At 50.7% G+C, this 18591-nt stretch overlaps 1 protein-coding gene across 2 annotated transcripts in view; it reads left to right on the forward strand.

The window, feature by feature from the left end:
- LOC144481700 (RNA-binding protein FXR1-like) overlaps window positions 1-18591 on the forward strand; it is a 64012-nt gene that overhangs the window by 30656 nt on the left and 14765 nt on the right. For both annotated transcript variants that reach the window (XM_078200842.1, XM_078200841.1), the window contains exons 6-11: window positions 444-560; window positions 1958-2128; window positions 3514-3592; window positions 6420-6529; window positions 8207-8293; window positions 16552-16732. In XM_078200842.1, coding sequence (XP_078056968.1) covers window positions 444-560; window positions 1958-2128; window positions 3514-3592; window positions 6420-6529; window positions 8207-8293; window positions 16552-16732 — 745 coding nt within the window. The remainder of the gene's footprint in view (window positions 1-443; window positions 561-1957; window positions 2129-3513; window positions 3593-6419; window positions 6530-8206; window positions 8294-16551; window positions 16733-18591) is intronic.

An 18591-nucleotide genomic window follows, 5' to 3' on the forward strand; every position in this document is an offset into this window, starting at 1 on the left:
ACCAGAAAGAATGCTTTCTATGGCGCATCTGTAAAAGTTGGTGAGAGTCGTAGCTGACATGCCAAATTTCCTGAGTCTTCTGAGAAAGTAGAGGCGTTGGTGGGGCTTTCTTAACTATAGTGTCGGCATGGGGGGGGAACCAGGACAGGTTTCTTGCGCGTTATACAGACAAAGCATACCGTTCATAGAGAAGGAAAGGAGAGGGTGCAGAATGTAGTGTTACAGTCATAGGGTGTAGAGAAAGATCAACTTAATGCGAGGTAGGTCCATTCAAAAGTCTGACAGCAGCAGGGAAGAAGCTGTTCTTGAGTCGGTCGGTACGTGACTTTCGTATCTTTTTATTTCGTGAAATGGAGAGAAGCTTTGTGCGGCGTACGCGGGAGAATTTTAAAAATAAATTGCCGAGGATTTGAGAGTACTAAACGTTCTGCTGTCCGTTACAGTCCATTAATGAGTCGACAGTTAAACGGGCGGGTTTGCTGAGCGACATGCACTTCCGCAGTATTCGCACCAAGCTGATGCTGATGTCCCGAAATGAGGAGGCGACCAAACATCTCGAGGTGAGCGAGGCTGGCTGGAGGGCCAGGGACATGGGGTCCGAGGTTCTCAACCTATGCTGCAGCTTCCTGTAGCCCGAGTGGTCTGGCACTCGACCGGTGGGTTGTCGTTACCCAGGCAGCGTCTCCGACCGAAATCAAACTTGCGCAGAAATCTGCGGCCGGGGGGGGGGGGGGGGGAAGTACACATTGCATTGACCTGGCGCCTGTGACACGGTGAAAGATCCTCACTGTGTCATTACTCCTGCCAAAGCTTGATACCCAGCTGTATCAGGAGGTATTGGGAGACCTGACCGGAAATGTGTTCAATGCGGGAGGTCTTGCAAAGAGAAATTGAGATGTTTCGGAGGGAATTCCGGAGCTTAAGAGCCGGCCGTTTGAAGGCCTGGCTGTCAGAAAAGGGACCACAGAGACCACTCCATCTGACGAAGGAGCAGTGCTCCGAAAGCTTATGGCATTTGCTACCAAATAAACCTGTTGGACTTTAACCTGGTGTTGTGAGACTTCTTACTGTGCTTAACCCAGTCCAACACCGGCATCTCCACATCAGAAAAGGGACCGAATTGGAGGAGCGCAGATGTTGTAGATTCATAGAATCCTACAATGCAGAAGGAGGCCATTCGGCCCATCGAGTCTGCACCAACCACAATCCCACCCAGCCCTATCCCATAACCCTATGCATTTACCCTAACACTAAGGAGCAATTTAGCATGGCCAATCCCCATAATCCACACATCTTTAGACTGTGGGAGGAAACCGGAGCACCCGGAGGAAACCCACGCAGACACGGGGAGAATGTGCAAACTCCACACAGACAGTGACCCCGAGCCGGGAATCGAACCCAGGTCCCTGGCACTGTGTGGTGGCGATGCTAACCACTGTGCCGCCCAAGGTAGGGTGAACACGGTGGCACACTCCAAAGATGTGTAGGTTAGGTGGATTGGCCGTGCTAAATTGCCCCTAATAAACCTGTTGGACTTTAACCTGGTGTTGTGAGACTTCTTACTGTCAGGGGGACTGGCCATGGTAAATATGTGGGATTATGGGGATAGGGCCTGGGTGGGATTGTGGTCGGTGCAGACTCAATGGGCCCAATGGCCGCCTCCTTTACTGTGGGATTCTATGTGCACAGGTCTTGAGTTGCCTGGGCTCCTGCTTGCCAGGATTTGAGGGCTGTTTGTCAGGTTCTGGAATGTAATTTGGATGTGGGGAGTAACCTGTGGACAGAGGGACCAGTGGAAGAAGGAAGAGCAAAGGGAAATTAAAAGAAGTTGAAGGTGTTGCGTAACAGTTTGCCCAGTTCTGAATTCGAACAGCGCGTGTGACGTAGGTGAAATCAATTGGCTGAAGGTTTTTCTCTCTCTCTCTCCGATGACCCCCCCCCCCCCGTCCTCCCCAAGACCACCAAGCAGCTGGCAGCTGCTTTCCAGGAGGAGTTCAATGTCCGAGAGGATTTGATGGGTCTTGCGATCGGGACACACGGTGCCAATATTCAACAGGCCAGGAAGGTTCCCGGAGTGACGGCAATCGAACTGGATGAAGTCACCTGCACATTCCGGATATACGGAGAGGTGAGAGAGAGACGGGAAGGCTGCGCTCATTCACTGTCGCGGCGTTACACGGCTAATCGGAGGAAAGCCGGCCACAGTTCATGACTTTCCTTGGATTGTTCAAGATGAAATTATAGCAGAGGTTCACAGGAGATTAGAAATGCAGTTTGTGTTATAGAATCACTCAGTAATAACAGCGCAGAAGGAGGCCACTCGGCCCACTTTGCCCGTGCCAGCCCTTTGATAAAGCCGTCCGATAGATCCACCCTCCCCACCACGACGTCCCGGCCGCAGTGCTTGAGGACTTGTGCTCCAGAACTAGCCGAGCTGTCCCAGTTTGGCTACAGCACTGGCGCCCACCCCATCGCGGTGGAAACTTGCCACGTTACGTCCTGTCGGCAATAAGCAGGACAAATCCAAACTGGAGAGTCCCCAAACATCCAACGCTCCTTTAGCAAGTTGACGGGAGGGTCTGGTCAAGGTATCTGGAGGCACTCGGCTTCGAGTGTTGCAGTGGGATTAATTAATTTAATAATCAACTGGGCCAGTGGGCTGACGAATGGCAGGTGGAGTTTAATTTGGACAAATGCGAGGTGATGCATTTTGGTAGATTGGACCGGGGCAGGACTTACTCAGTTAATGGTAGGGCCTTGGGGAGAGTTACAGAACAGAGATCTAGGGGTACAGGTTCATAGCTCCTTGAAAGTGGAGTCACAGGTGGACAGAGTGGTGAAGAAGGCATTCGGCATGCTTGGTTTCATCGGTCAGAACATTGAATACAGGAGTTGGGACGTCTTGTTGAAGTTGTACAAGACATTGGTAAGGCCACACTTGGAATACTGTGTGCAGTTCTGGTCACCCTATTATAGAAAGGATATTATTAAACTAGAAAGAGTGCAGAAAAGATTTACTAGGATGCTACCGGGACTTGATGGTTTGAGTTATAAGGAGAGGCTGAATAGACTGGGACATTTTTCCCTGGAGCGTAGAAGACTGAGGGGTGACCTTATAGAGGTCTATAAAATAATGAGGGGCACAGATCAGCTAGATAGTCAATATCTTTTCCCAAAGGTAGGGGAGTCTAAAACTAGAGGGCATAGGTTTAAGGTGAGAGGGGAGAGATACAAAAGGGTCCAGAGGGGCAATTATTTCACACACAGGGTGGTGAGTGTCTGGAACGAGCTGCCAGAGGTAGTAGTAGAGGTGGGTACAATTTTGTGTTTTAAAAAGCATTTAGACAGTTACATGGGTACGATGGGTATAGAGGGATATGGGGCAAATGTGGGCAATTGGGATTAGCTTAGGGTTTTTTTTTTAAAAAGGGCGGCATGGACAAGGGCCGAAGGGCCTGTTTCCATACTGTAAAACTCTATGACTCTATAACAGGATTCTCTCTCTCTCCCCAGACACCGGAAGCAGTCAAACAGGCGCGAGGGTACCTGGAATTCTCCGAGAACTCAGTCCAAGTGCCACGCAGCCTGGTTGGTGAGTGTTGCCCTGCTCCTTGGTCAGCTCTTTGCCGCAGCTACCGTGCGTCTCTTGTCTTATTACCATTGAGCTGTGCGTACAGGTAGATAACCGGTTTATCGAGGGATCATCACGGCAGCAAATTGATACAAATAAAACACCTCGTCATAATTCAAAGCCTCGTTAAATACGGCCATTGAAAGGTTGTAAATTAATTGAAGGATTGCGCAGACATAGAAACATAGAAGATAGGAGCAGGAGGAGGCCATTCGGCCCTTCGAGCCTGCTCCCCCATTCATCACCATCATGGCTGATCATCCAACTCAATAGCCTCATCCTGCTTTCTCCCCATAACCTTTGATCCCGTTCGCCCCCCAGTGCGATATCCAGCCGCCTCTTGAATACATTCAATGTTTTGGGCATCAACTACTTCCTGTGGTAATGAATTCCACAGGCTCACCACTCTCTGGGTGAAGAAATGTCTCCTCACCTCCGTCCTAAATGGTCTACCCCGAATCCTCAGACTGTGACCCCCCCTGGTTCTGGACTCCCCCCACCATCGGGGACATCCTCCCTGCATCCACCCTGTCTAGTCCTGTTAGAATTTTATAAATCCCTACGATCATTTCAGCATATTGCGGGAAGGGCCAGAGTTGTCCTGTCACTTTGTTCTGCTTCTGTTCTCCATGCTGCACAAACTCAGGAGACTCATTTTCCCGAAGTTACTCCCTGCGAGTAGAGTGCCTCACTGCAACGTAGAAATGGCGGGAAGCGATGTAGCCTGTCGCTATTCGATTCAATCGCAGCTCCGTCTATTCTCCTCGCTTCCGTAATCCTCAATCCCCTTCGCCTTGCCATCAAAAATCGTATCAGTCTCCATCTTGACAGTTCTAATTGATACCCAGTCTCAGGGAGCTGATTCCACAAACCTGTTGATATTCATGTGCTGCCTGTCCGCTAGCTGTTTGGGTACTTAGAGGACCCCGAAATCTCTCTTTTCCCCCCCAACTAGTCCGAGCTTCCCATGCTCGGAAATACATTGTTCACTCTTAACTCCAAAGTGGCCACATACATCTTCACGGGTGGCACGGTGACACAGCGGTTAGCACTGCTACCTCACAGCGCCAGGGACCCGGGTTCGATTCCCGGCTTGTGTCACTGCCTGTGTGCAGTCCGCGCGTTCTCCCCGTGTCTGCCTGGGTTTCCTCCCACAGTCCGAAAGACGTGCGGGTTAGGTTGACTGGCCATGCTAAATTGCCCCTAGTGTCAGGGGGTTGGCAGGCTAAATGTGTGGGGTTGTGGGAATAGGGCCTGGGTTGTGGTCGGTGCAGACCCGATGGGCCGAATGGCCTCCTCTTGCACTGTAAGGATTCTATATTGAACTGACTCCACCTACAAGTTTTGTCCACTTGATTGGTGTCCTTTTCTGTTGTACTAATTGACTTGAATTATTATTGGCACATGTACTGGGAGACACTTCCCGCTGCCTTGGAAAAGTAAGCAGCATAATCAAGGAACCCCACGCACCCCGGACATTCTCTCTTCCACCTCCTTCCGTCGGGAAAAAGATACAAAAGTCTGAGGTCACGAACCAACCGACTCAAGAACAGCTTCTTCCCTGCTGCCCTCAGACCTTTGAATGGACCTACCTCGCATTAAGTTGATCTTTCTCTACACCCTAGCTATGACTGTAACACTACATTCTGCACCCTCTCCTTTCCTTCTCTATGGACGGTATGCTTTGTCTGCATACCGCGCAAGAAACAATACTTTTCACTATGTTAATATATGTGACAATAATAAATCAAATCAAAATCATATTAATGGAAAGTATTGTTTCTTGCGCGCTATATGACAAAGCATACCGTTCATAGAGTACACGGGAGAAGGAGAGAGTGCAGAGAATGTAGTGTTACAGTCATAGCTAGGGTGTAGAGAAAGATCAACTTAATGCGAGGTAGGTCCATTCAAAAGTTTGACGGCAGCAGGGAAGAAGCTGTTCTTGAGTCGGTTGGTACGTGACCTCAGACTTTTGTATCTTTTTCCCCGATGGTTTGCGTGATGGATTGGGCTACATTCCCGACCCTTTGTAGTTCCTTGCGGACTTGGGCAGAGCAGGAGCCCCAGACCAAGCTGTGATACACCCAGAAAGAATGCTTTCTATGGTGCATCTGTAGAAATTGGTGAGAGTCGTCGCGGACATGCCGAATTTCCTTAGTACCGGTAATGTGCTTATCCTACACAGGCTCCATGGGACGGCTGGGGGTTTGACTACAATCAGGTTAATGCTGTTTATCTGTCGTCATAGAAACTAGAAGCAGGAGGAGGCCATTTGGCCCTTCGAGCCTGCTCCGCCATTCATTCTGATCATGGCTGATCATAGAATTCAATATCCTGATCCCCCTTCCCCCATATCCCTCGATCCCTTTAGCCCCAAGAGTGATATCTAATTCCTTCCTGAAATCACACAACGTTTTGGCCTCAGCTACTTTGTGTGGTAGTGAATTCCACACATTCACCACCCTCTGGGTGAAGAAATTTCTCCTCACCTCAGTTCTAAAAGGTTTATCCCTTATCCTCAAACTGTGACCCCTAGTTCTGGATTCCCCCCACCATCGGGAACATTCTTTCTGAATCTACCCTGTCTCACCCTGTGAGAATGTGAGAAGTTTCAGAGATCCCCCTCTCTCTCTCCTAAATTGCCCCTTTTACTGAGTCAACCTGGGCACAGCCCTCGGGGATTGTGTGTGTGTATATACATATATATTTTAAACTATGTAAATGCTTGCGGTTTTTCCTAAAGAGTTAATGTTTGCTAACTGACACCATTCTGTATAAAATACAGGCAAAGTGATTGGCAAGAATGGAAAAGTAATTCAAGAGATTGTGGACAAGTCCGGTGTGGTGAGGGTCCGGATTGAAGGTGACAATGATAAGAGGTTGCCCAGGGAGGAGGTGAGTGCTCTGCTTCGAGTGGTAATGCTGTATTTAAATATTCCCCCCCCGCCACCCCAAGTAAACCTCTTATCCAGCGTCCGTAGTCTGTCCGTTCCCCCCCGCCCCGCCCCCCCCAGAGTAACCCGGGGTTAACAAAGCTGCTGTGACCATGAAATCATTGTGGGAAAAACCCATCTGGTTCACTCATGTCCCTTTAGGGAAGGAAATCTGCCGTCCTTATCCGGTCTGGCCTACATGTGTCTCCAGAGCCACAGCCAATGCGGTTGACTCTCAACTGCCCTCCAAGGGCAACTAGGGATGGGCAATAAATGCTGGCCCATGTCCCACGAATGAATAGAGACAAAACCCAGCTCGCCGGAGGTCTGGCCACCCCCAACCCCCGGGTCGCCAGAGGACCCTGCCCCCCACCCCAGGCCCAGGCCACCCGAGGGCCGGGGCCCTCCCCTGGGCCCAGGCCGACACTTTGCAGTCACCACCTCCCCGGGAGTGCCCAGCGCTCCCAAGGTGGGCCCTCGGGCTGCATTCCGCTGAGATGGCAGAGATTGAATAGGTTGGGACTTTATTCCCTGGAGCGTAGAAGATTGAGGGGAGATTTGATAGAGGTGTATAAGATTTTGATGGGTATAGATAGAGTGAATGCAAGCAGGCTTTTTCCGCTGAGGCGCGGGGAGAAAAAGACCAGAGGGCATGGGTTAAGGGTGAAAGGAGAAAAGTTTAAAGGGAATATTAGGGGGGGCTTCTTCACGCAGAGAGTGGTGGGAGTGTGGAATGAGCTGCCGGATAAAGTGGTAAATGCGGGGTCACTTTTAACATTTAAGAAAAACTTGGACGGGTTCATGGATGAGAGGGGTGTGGAGGGATATGGTCCAAGTGCAGGTCAGTGGGACTAGGCAAAAAATGGTTCGGCACAGACAAGAAGGGCCAAAAGGCCTGTTTCTGAGCTGTAATTTTCTATGGTTCAAAGGTGACGGTTGTGTAAAGGTGCCAGATGCTTCTGGAAGGTGGTCCCTGCCTTTTTTGTTGGCCAGCCGAGGCCCTTGCCCTGGCGTGCTTCAGAGGTTTCCTGGCAGTCGGGAAGACGTCTCGAGGCAGTGGGGCATTGCTTCCAACACTGGCGGGGGGGAGGGGGGTGGGTGAGAAGCTGCTTGTGTGCGATACTCTACAAAGTGAACTGGAGGAGAGAATCCAACGCCTTAAGGAAGACTGGCCTCGCATTGTCATTAAATCAGAGCTACGCAGTGATGCGCTACAGTCCAGGAAACAATAAGAGAAAAGATCCGTTTAGCCCAGACAGAAAGTTGTCTCTGGTCCTCATGTCGTTTACTTGTTACAAGACCTTGATATAGTTGAAGACTTGACAATAATTAGAAAAGCAGTGGCTACACTTGGGCCACAAAGAGTAAAGGCAGAGGCACCCACCAAAGGCAGCAAAACAGCTTCACAGTGTCGGATCAGAAGACGGCAGGTTATTTTATAATGGGAGGTGGTACAGCCCTGGGCAGACTAGACGTATTGACGAGGAAGGGGCCTATCCTATAAGGCAGTTGCATATTTTTTTCCCTTATATTGTTGAAGTCGCTGCAATTTTTCATTGAATTGCAATTACTGGTTAACTGACTCTAACTTGGAGAAGGGGAGAGTGGTATTGGCTTAACCTATTTCTCTGTCCCACAGGGTATGGTCCCCTTCACGTTCGTTGGCACTAAGGAGAATCTCATCAACGCCCAAGTGCTACTGGAATATCACCTCTCCTACCTGACGGTGAGTGTCAAAGCACCTTGACAAACTGTTACTGCGCATGCCTGTGGAGGCACGGTTCAGGAAATGAGGGGGTACGAGGGGGGAGGGGGAGAGAGCCTGTGGTGGCACCCAAGAGTTTCCTGTGCATTTCCTCTGTGTAAAGTATCTATTTATACTTGAGTACAGTCAGAAGTCTCACAACACCAGGTTAAAGTCCAATGGGTTTATTTGGGAATCACGAGCTTTCGGAGCACCGCTCCTTCATCAGGTGACAGGAGGAGCGGCGAGCCAAAAGCCCATGATTCCAAATAAATCTGTTGGACTTTAACCTGGTGTTTGTGAGACTTCTTACTGTTCCTCACCCCAGTCCAACACCGGCATCTCCACCTCCTTCAGTCATAGAATCATAGAAACCCTACGGTGCAGAAGGAGGCCATTCGGCCCTTCGAGTCTGCACCGACCACAATCCCACCCAGGCCCTACCCCCACATATTTACCCGCTAATCCCTCTAACCTATGCATCCCAGGACTCTAAGGGGCAATTTTTAACCTGGCCAATCAACCTAACCCGCACATCTTTGGACTGTGGGAGGAAACCGGAGCACCCGGAGGAAACCCACGCAGACACGAGGAGAATGTGCAAACTCCACACAGACAGTGACCCAAGCCGGGAATCAAACCCAGGACCCTGGAGCTGTGAAGCAGCAGTGCTAACCACTGTGCTACCGTGCCGCCCAGTATAGGAGTTGGGACATTGTTGCGGTTGTATAAGTTGTTGGTGAGGCCACACTTGGAGTATTGTGTACAGTTTTTGGTCACCCTGTTGTAGGAAAGGCATTGATAAACTGGGAAGAGTGCAAACGGGATTTACGAGGATGTTGCCAGGACTAATGGGCCTGAGTTATAGGGAGCGGTTGGCCAGGCTGGGACTTTATTCCTTGGAGCGTAGGAGAGTGAGGGGGTGACCTTATTGAGGTATATAAAATCATGAGGGTTCATAGACAGGATGAACACACAGTCTTTTACCCCAGGGAAGGGAATTGAAAACTAGAGGGGTAAAGGTGAGAGGGGAAAGCTTTAAAAGGGACGTGAGGGGCAACTTCACTAGAACTAGAGGGCACAGCCTCAAAATAAAGGGGGGTCGGTTTAGGACAGAGTTGAGGAGGAACTTCTTCTCTCAGAGGGTGGTGAATCTCTGGAATTCTCTGCCCACTGAAGTGGTGGAGGCTACCTCGTTGAATATGTTTAAATCACGGATAGATGGATTCCTGATCGGTAAGGGAATTAGGGGTTATGGGGATCAGGCGGGTAAGTGGAACTGATCCACTTCATAGAAAATCATCATAGAAACCCTACAGTGCAGAAGGAGGCCATTCAGCCCATCGAGTCTGCACCGACCACAATCCCACCCAGGCCCTACCCCCACATATTTTACCTACTAATCCCTCTAACCTACGCATCCCAGGACTCTAAGGGGCAATTTTTTTTAACCTGGCCAATCAACCTAACCCGCACATCTTTGGACTGGGGGAGGAAACCGGAGCACCCGGAGGAAACCCACGCAGACACGAGGAGAATGTGCAAACTCCACACAGACAGTGACCCGAGCCGGGAATCGAACCCGGGACCCTGGAGCTGTGAAGCAGCAGTGCTAACCACTGTGCTACCGTGCCGCCCTTCAGATCAGCCATGATCTTGTTGAATGGCGGGGCAGGCTCGAGGGGCGAGATGGCCGACTCCTGCTCCTATTTCTTATGTTCACGCAGAGGGTGGTGCGTGTGTGGAATGAGCTGCCAGAGAAAGTTGGTTGAGGCAGGTTTAATGGCAACGTTTAGAAAGTATTTAGATAAGTACGTGGATAGGAAAGGATTAGAGGGATATGGGCCAAACACGGGGAATTGGGACTAGCTGGGGGGGACACCATGGTGGGGATGGAGCGGTTGGGCTGCAGGGCCTGTGTCCGTGCTGTATCGCTCTACGAGTCTAAAGAGGTGAGTGTGTTCTACATTTCCATCATACAATGTTCTGTCGCAGGCGTGTCCCTTTATAGAAGAAAGAATTGTCCAGCTCTGAGAAGCTGCAATGAGGTTCAGGAGAAACATTTAAAGTTGATCGTGTGAGGAAGGAGAAAACTGTTTTTGTCAGGGGTGGATGGATAACTACCGAGGGGGGGGCGGGGACACTGATTTATGGTGGGCTCAGGAGCGCGGGTGGATGGGAATTGGTTTCCCACAGCGAGCCGTCGCGATCCGGAAGGCGCTGCCTGAAAAGGGCGGTGGAAGCAGATTCTGCAGGAACTTTCAAACGGGAATACTGGAAGGGGGAAACTTATCCAGGGGAAGAGTGGGCGGATTGGAACTGTTTGATAGCTCTTTGAAAGAGCTGGCACGGCCAAGATGGGCTGAATGGCCACCTGTGTTGTAGGCTTCCAATTGTGTACCGAGTACGCATACTCTCCATACTGGAGGTTAATGTACAATGGACTTCAGGAAGCGTAAAGGAGAACATGCCCCTGTCTACATCAACGGGGACGAAGTAGAAAGGGTCGAGAGCTTCAAGATTCTAGCTGTCCAGATCACCAACAACCTGTCCTGGTCCCCCCATGCCATCACTATAGTTAAGGAAGCCCCACCAACGCCTCTACTTTCTCAGAAGACTAAGGAAATTTGGCATGTCAGCTACGACTCTCACCAACTTTTACAGATGCCCCATAGAAAGCATTCTTTCTGGTTGTATCACAGCTTGGTCTGGGCTCCCGCTCTGCCCAAGACCGCAAGGATTTACGAAAGGTTGTGAATGCAGCCCAATCCATCACGCAAACCAGCCTCCCATCCATTGACTCTGTCTACACTTCCTGCTGCCTCGGCAAAGCAGCCAACATAATTAAAGACCCCACACACCCCGGACATTCTCTCTTCCGCCTTCTTCCTTCGGGGGAAAAAGATAACAAAAGTCTGAGGTCACGTACCGACCGACTCAAGAACAGCTTCTTCCCTGCTGCCGTCAGACTTTTGAATGGACCGACCTCGCATTAAGTTGGTCTTTCTCTACACCCGAGCTACGACTGTAACACTACATTCTGCACTCTCTCCTTTCCTTCTCTATGAACGGTATGCTTTGTCCGTATAGCACGCAAGAAACAATACTTTTTACTGTATGCTAATACATGTGACAATAAAAAAATTTTAAATGGACTCGGGCGGTGAGCCGCATACACAGCCTGTGACTGGGCCACACAGCGAGTCAGCAATCTCACAACACATTGCGTACAAGTCTGTGCACTGGAAGTATGTCGGTGGAGACGCCAGAGTGAACACATTTAGAAATCTGTGTCCTCCCACCCTCCGTGTGTGAGGTCTGTTTGAACATTTATTCAGCAAATTGCTGGTATTTCCTTAACCCCCCCCATTATTCGTCACTTGTGCATCTAAATACAACTCGGATGCCGTGACCCCTGGCACTGCTCCCAGGGGAGCTGGGGGCGGGGTTGGGCCAAGTGTCTGATTTGGTGTTAGTCCCTGAGGTTGGAGGGAGGGCAGTGAGAGCCGCTTTGTGTGGCTTTGTTGAGATTCCTGGCCTGCAGGCCCAGCGACACTGATCTCGCCTCCTGTCGCTGCCTGGAATGCTGGAGGATTTATTCCCCCCTCATGTTCAGCTGCTCTTGTAGGTCAGAGGCAGCCGATGATTTTTACCCTCCTCCTGCCTCCCCTCGCCACTCCCCGGGCTGCTTTTTGAGGGGGATTCTTGCACGGGTGACATCCAGAAATTGTGTTTCGTCAGCACGACGTGCGAATATTTAAATCTGGCGCAGCGAATCTGGCTTCTTTGGGATCTATCATACGGTGGCACAGTGGTTAGCGCTGCTGCCTCACAGCGCCAGGGACCTGGGTTCAGTTCCCGGCCTTGGGTCACTGTCTGTGTGGAGTTTGCACGTTCTCCCCGTGTCTGCGTGGGTTCCCTCCAGGTGATCCGGTTTCCTCCCACAGTCCGAAAGACGTGCTGGTTACGTGCTATATTCTCCCTCAGTGTTACCCGAACAGGCGCCGGAGTGTGGCGACTAGGGGATTTTCGCAGTAACTTCATTGCAGTGTTAATGTCGGCCTACTTGTGACACTAATAAATAAGTGCGCAAGTCAGTCATCATCTGAAAGAGATGGGTTGAGAGAGAAATCTGCCAGAATTCCTGCCGCTGATAGTCGATGACCCTTCCCTGCTGGGGAAACTAACCTTTGTGGATTCACCAGATTGGACTGTGAGCGCCGCAGTCACTTGTCCCCGTGCCCAGGGTACGTGTCGGGGAGAGATACTCGCTCGCTGCAAGGGTCAGGGAGCCATTCACAGCGAGAATGGAAAGGCGATGGCCCAATGGTATTATCACTAGACTATTAACCCAGAAACTCGGCTAACGTTCTGGGGGACCTGGGTTCGAATCCCACCACGGCAGACGGTGGAATTTGAATTCAATAAAAAATAACTGGAATTAAGAATCTACTGATGACCCATTGTGGGAAAAACCCATCTGGTTCCCTTTAGGGAAGGAAATCTGCCGTCCTTACCCCGGTCTGGCCTACATGTGACTCCAGAGCCTCAGCCAATGTGGTTGACTCTCAACTGCCCTCGAAGGGGCAACTAGGGATGGGCAATAAATGCTGGACCCAGCCAGTGACGCCCATGTCCCAGGAATGAATAAAAGTCATGTTGTGAAATGAACTTCAGTCAGAAGTTGAGAGCTTCTTCCACTCCTGATTCGCACCCCACTCCTCAGAATTGCAATGGATTTGGTGTGATTGCTGGTTGCGAATAAATGGATATTTCTCTAAACCCACCCCCCCGGTTTGCTGTTAAATAATCCTGAACACTAAATCCTTCAGTAAAGTGAGTGGCCCCCCCCCCCCCCCCCCCCTGTTGTAACCTCACAATAGTTCTGGGCTGCCCCTGTACAGGATTACACATGCACCCGTGTGTGAATCCTCACTGGTGTGTTAGTCATAGAGGTTTTACAGCATGGAAACAGGCCCTTCGGCCCAACTTGTCCACGCTACCCCTTTTCTTTTAACCACTAAGCTAGTCCCAATTGCCCACGTTTGGCCCATATCCCTCTTTAGGGCGGCACAGTGTTTAGCACTGCTGCCTCACAGTGCCAGGAATCTGAGTTCGATTCCCAGCATGAGTCCGTTGTGTTTGCACATTCTCCCCATGTCTGTGTGGGTTTCCTGCGGGTTAGGTGGATTGGCCGGGCTAAATTGCCCCTTGGTGTCAGGGGGACTAGATAGGGTTAATGCATGGGGTTATGGGGGATAGGGCCTGGGTGGGATTGTGGTCGGTGCAGACTCGATGGGCCGAATGGCCTCCTCCTGCACTGTCAGATTCTATACCCATCGTACCCATGTAACTGTCTGCTTTTTAAAAGATAAAATTGTACCGCCTCTACTACTGCCTCTGGCAGCTTTTAGCCTGTCTTGATGCTCTCTCCACTCGCATTGTTTCGTTTCTTAAAGACTTGATTAGTTGTAAGTATTCGCATTCCAACCATTATTCATGTAAATTGAGTCTGTGTCTTTATAAGCTCTGTTTGTGAACAGAATTCCCACTCACCTGAAGAAGGGGCTAAGAGCTCCGAAAGCTTGTGTGGCTTTTGCTACCAAATAAACCTGTTGGACTTTAACGTGGTGTTGTTAAACTTCTTACTTAGCTTGTTCCAGACACTCACCCTCTGTGTGAAAAAATTGCCCCTCTGGACACTTTTGTATCTCTCCCCTCTCACCTTAAACCTATGCCCTCTAGTTTTAGACTCGGGGAGGGGGGGGTATTGACTATCTTGCTGTGTATTCTTTAACGGGCAGCTTTTTAATACTCCAGCAGCTATCTGACTGTTGGTTTAATATCAACGTGAATTCTGAAAGTAGTCTCCTTTTATACAGTGCCCCTGGCTGTCACTGAAACAGCAATCATGCCCCCAGCTGACTGTACCATCTAACAGCAGCCTCCTGTCAGCCTGATCGCAGTTTGTTTTTCAGCTCGTGTGTCTGGAGCATGTCCAAGTGTGTTTTTAAAGTAGCAACGGCCACTGTACTTTTACAGCTTTGATATATCAACGAACGTCAAATATCAATTCGTCAAATCTCAGGATGTCCCGAGGCATTGAGAGGTCAATGAATGACTGTTATTCAGTCACTACTTCATGTAGTCGGGTGGCACAGCGTGTTAGCACTGCTGCCTCACAGCACCAGGGACCCGGGTTCGATTCCCGGCCCCGGGTCACTGTCTGTGTGGAGTTTGCACCTTCTCCCCCGTGTCTGCGTGGGTTTCCTCCCACAGTCTGAAAGCCGTGCTGGTTTAGGGTGGATTGCCCGTGCTAAATTTTCCCTCCGTGTTACCCGAACAGGAGTGTGGCAACTAGGGAATTTTCACAGTAACTTCATTGCAGTGTTAATGCAAGCCGACTCGTGACACTAAATAAACTTTAAACTTAGAGGTGAGCGTCTGTCCCCCGGGTTTTCTGCTGCTCTACCATTCCTCCGAGAACAAACCCGTTGAATGGCTTTGAGGAAGTGTGCGCCTTTCTGCTCTCTCGCCTCTGGGCAGGGCGGCTTTGGAGCTTCCAGTCCCGGGCACTCTGCGTTGAGTTACTCTGCCACTGCCAATCCAACAAAGTGAATTTCTGCCCACGCTTTACCCCGGATCGCTCGGAGATGTGAGAGGGCTGGAGGTGGGAGAAGGAAGGAGAGGGGAATGGGTAACATCGGACCGAACGCGGTGTGGAGGAGAGGAAGGGGGGAGGCTGAGCGTGGAGGATGGGTAACCAGAGTGTGCCTCCCTCCCCGGCCCCATTCCCCCCATCGCTGGGGTAACCAGAATGTTCCTCACCCCACCCCCCTTCCCAGTCGCTGGGGTAACCAGGGTCCCCACCCCCCCCGATCGCTATGCATTGACTGTATTGAGACAGTCTCTCTGCTCCGAGTCGGTCGAGGGACACAGGCTCCATTAATCCAGGCCAGCACTCCCGGTGCGGTACTGAGGGAGGCGCTTCAGTGTTTGCGAGGTGCCATTGCTCAGATAAGGTATTAAACCGAGTTCCTGGTTTGGGCCTTTATCTGGTAGAAGAGGCAGGAGCGATATCTGCCAAACGTCCTGGACAGATACTTTATCCCTCAGCCAACATCACTTTATTTAAAAGGATTATCTGGTCGTTTATTGAGTTTCTGTGTCTGGGAGCTTGCTGGCGTGTGCGTTCTAAAACCCTTCAGACGCACGCACTCACTGTGAAATACTTGAGGCTGTTCTGAAGTTGCAAAAGGTAATTATCAAAATGCAATTTAATGTTGATGCTGCTGATTGTCTGGGGCAGAATCAGAGTGGAATTTTTAAAATTCATTGGTGGGATCTGGGCGCCAACCATTATTCATGTAAATTGAGTCTGTGTCTTTATATGCCCTGTTTGTGAACAGAATTCCCACTCACCTGAAGAAGGGGCTTGGAGCTCCGAAAGCTTGTGTGGCTTTTGCTACCAAATAAACCTGTTGGACTTTAACCTGGTGTTGTTAAACTTCTTACTGTGTTTACCCCAGTCCAACACCGGCATCTCCACATCATCGCTGGCTGGGTCCAGCGTTTATTGCCCATCCCTAGTTGCCCCTTGAGAAGGTGGTGGTGAGCTGCCTTCTTGAATCAAATCATCATAGAAACCATACAGTGCAGAAGGAGGCCATTCGGCCCATCGTGTCTGCACCGACCACAATCCCACCCAGGCCCTACCCCCATGTATTTACCCGCTAATCCCTCTAACCTCCGCATCCCAGGACTCTAAGGGGCAATTTTTAACCTTGGCCAATCAACCTAACCCGCACATCTTTGGACTGTGGGAGGAAACCGGAGCACTCGGAGGAAACCCACGCAGACACGGGGAGAATGTGCAAACTCCACACAGACAGTGACCCAAGCCGGGAATCGAACCCAGGTCCCTGGAGCTGTGAGGCAGCAGCGCTGACCCACTGTGCCACCGTGCCGCTGGGATTGAACCCGGGTCCCTGGCGCTGTGAGGCAGCAGCGCTAACCCACTGTGCCACCGTGCTTGCCCGAGTTGGTCACAGTACTGAAAGGCAGTTGGTGGCATGGTAACGTATTCCCGCGAGCGAACCTTTCCTTCAGAGGGCAAAAAAGTGTGGTGTGAGAATGTTAAACGTTCCCGTTGCTCCTTTAATTTCTCCGTGTTTATTCTCCGACCCGCGGGCCTGTTGTGGACTGACTGACTGTGTCTCTCTCTCTGCCCGTCCCTGCAGGAGGTGGAGCAGCTGCGAATGGAGAGGCTGCAGATCGATGAACAGCTCCGCCAGATTGGCATGGGGTACCGCCCGCTGTCCACCCGCGCGGATAAAGAGCGTGGCTACATGACGGACGACAGCACAGCCTCCTCCATGCACAGCTCGCGATCCTACAGCGGGCGGGGACGAGGGAGGCGAGGTACCTGTCCTTTCACTCCACACTGCCGTGACATCTTTATCTTTACTGTCTAGCTCCAGTTTTACTTTTCCAGGATAAAAATACCAAATTATTATGCCCCCTGATGATACAAAACCCCCTCCCCGATCACCAGAACTGATTTTCAATACCCCCCTCCCCGCTGCGAGTGGCCGTGTCTCCAGCTGCCCAGACCCTAAGCTCTGGAATTCTCTCCCTAAACCTCTGCCTCTCTACCTTCCCCTCCTTTACACTTGCCTCTTTGGTCACCTGCCTCTCCTGAGACTCCCAAATTCCCATCTCTCCCTCCTACGGAACGCCGTGTTTTACCACGTCCCAGGCGCCACACAAATGCAAGTTGTTGCTGTCACTGAGTCCATCGCGATTCTTAATGCGTCTTGTTTCACTTCCCTGTGTCTTTCCCCCACCGAGGCTTCTCTCTGCCGGTCTCCGATTCCCTCCTGCCCTCTGCTGCCCTCTGCTGCCTCAGCAGCTTGCTGAACCATCACCCGAAACCCTGGCCATAGAGGTTTACAGCATGGAAACAGGCCCTTCGGCCCAACTTGTCCATGCTGTCCTTTTGTTTAAACCGCCAAGCTTATCCCAATTGTCCACATTTGGCCCATATCCCTCTATACCCATCGTACCCATGTAACTGTCTAAATGCTTTTTAAAAGACAAAATTGTACCCGCCTCTACTACTACCTCTGGCAGCTTGTTCCAGACACTCAACACCCTCTGAACAAAATGCCCCTCTGGACCCTTTTGTATCTCTCCCCTCTCACCTTAAACCCTCTAGTTTTAGACTCCCCGACCTTTGGGAAAAGATATTGACTATCTAGCTGATCAGTGCCCCTCATTATTTTATAGACCTCTATAAGATCACCCCTCAGCCTCCTACGCTCCAGGGAAAAAAAGTCCCAGTCTATCCAGCCTCTCCTTATAACTCAAACCATCAAGTCCCAGTGGCATCCTAGTAAATCTTTTCTGCACCCTTTCTAGGGCCCAGTGAATATCAGGAGGGCAGCAGCACCCGCTGGGCGCTGCACTCAGGACATCGACCTAGACTGTGCGCTCAACTCACTGGGCAGGACTTTAACTCACTCACTCAGCCAAAGTGTGAGTGCTACCCTCTGAGCCACACTGGAACATAGGAATGTCGGAATTTGAAGCGGGAGGAGGCCATTTAACCCTTTGAGCCTGCTCCGCCATTCAGTCAGATCCTGGCCGATCTCCCCCTGGTCTCAAATCCACCTCCCCACCTCTTCCCCACATCCCTTATTCCCTTATCAGAAGCTTTTTCCCCAGGGCGGAAGAGTCAATTAGTAGGGGGCACAGGTTTAAGGTGTGAGGGGCAAGGTTTAAAGGAGATGCACGAGGCAGATTTTTACACAGAGGGTGGTGGGTGCCTGGAACACTCTGTCAGGGGAGGTAGTGGAAGCAGATACGATAAGGGGCGTCTGGACAAATACATGAATAGAACATATATATATATATATATATATATTTAGAACATAGAACAGTACAGCACAGAACAGGCCCTTCGGCCCACGATGTTGTGCCGAGCTTTGACCAAAACCAAGATCAAGCTATCCCACTCCCTATCATCCTGGTGTGCTCCATGTGCCTATCCAATAACCGCTTGAAAGTTCCTAAAGTGTCTGACTCCACTATCACTGCAGGCAGTCCATTCCACACCCCAACCACTCTGAGTAAAGAACCTACCTCTGACATCCCTCCTATATCTCCCACCATGAACCTTATAGTTATGCCCCCTTGTAATAGCTCCATCCACCCGAGGAAATAGTCTCTGAACGTCCACTCTATCCCCCTCATCATCTTATAAACCTCTATTAAGTCGC

The sequence above is a fragment of the Mustelus asterias genome, chromosome 31, assembly GCF_964213995.1.
Source record: "Mustelus asterias chromosome 31, sMusAst1.hap1.1, whole genome shotgun sequence".
Taxonomy (NCBI): domain Eukaryota; kingdom Metazoa; phylum Chordata; class Chondrichthyes; order Carcharhiniformes; family Triakidae; genus Mustelus; species Mustelus asterias.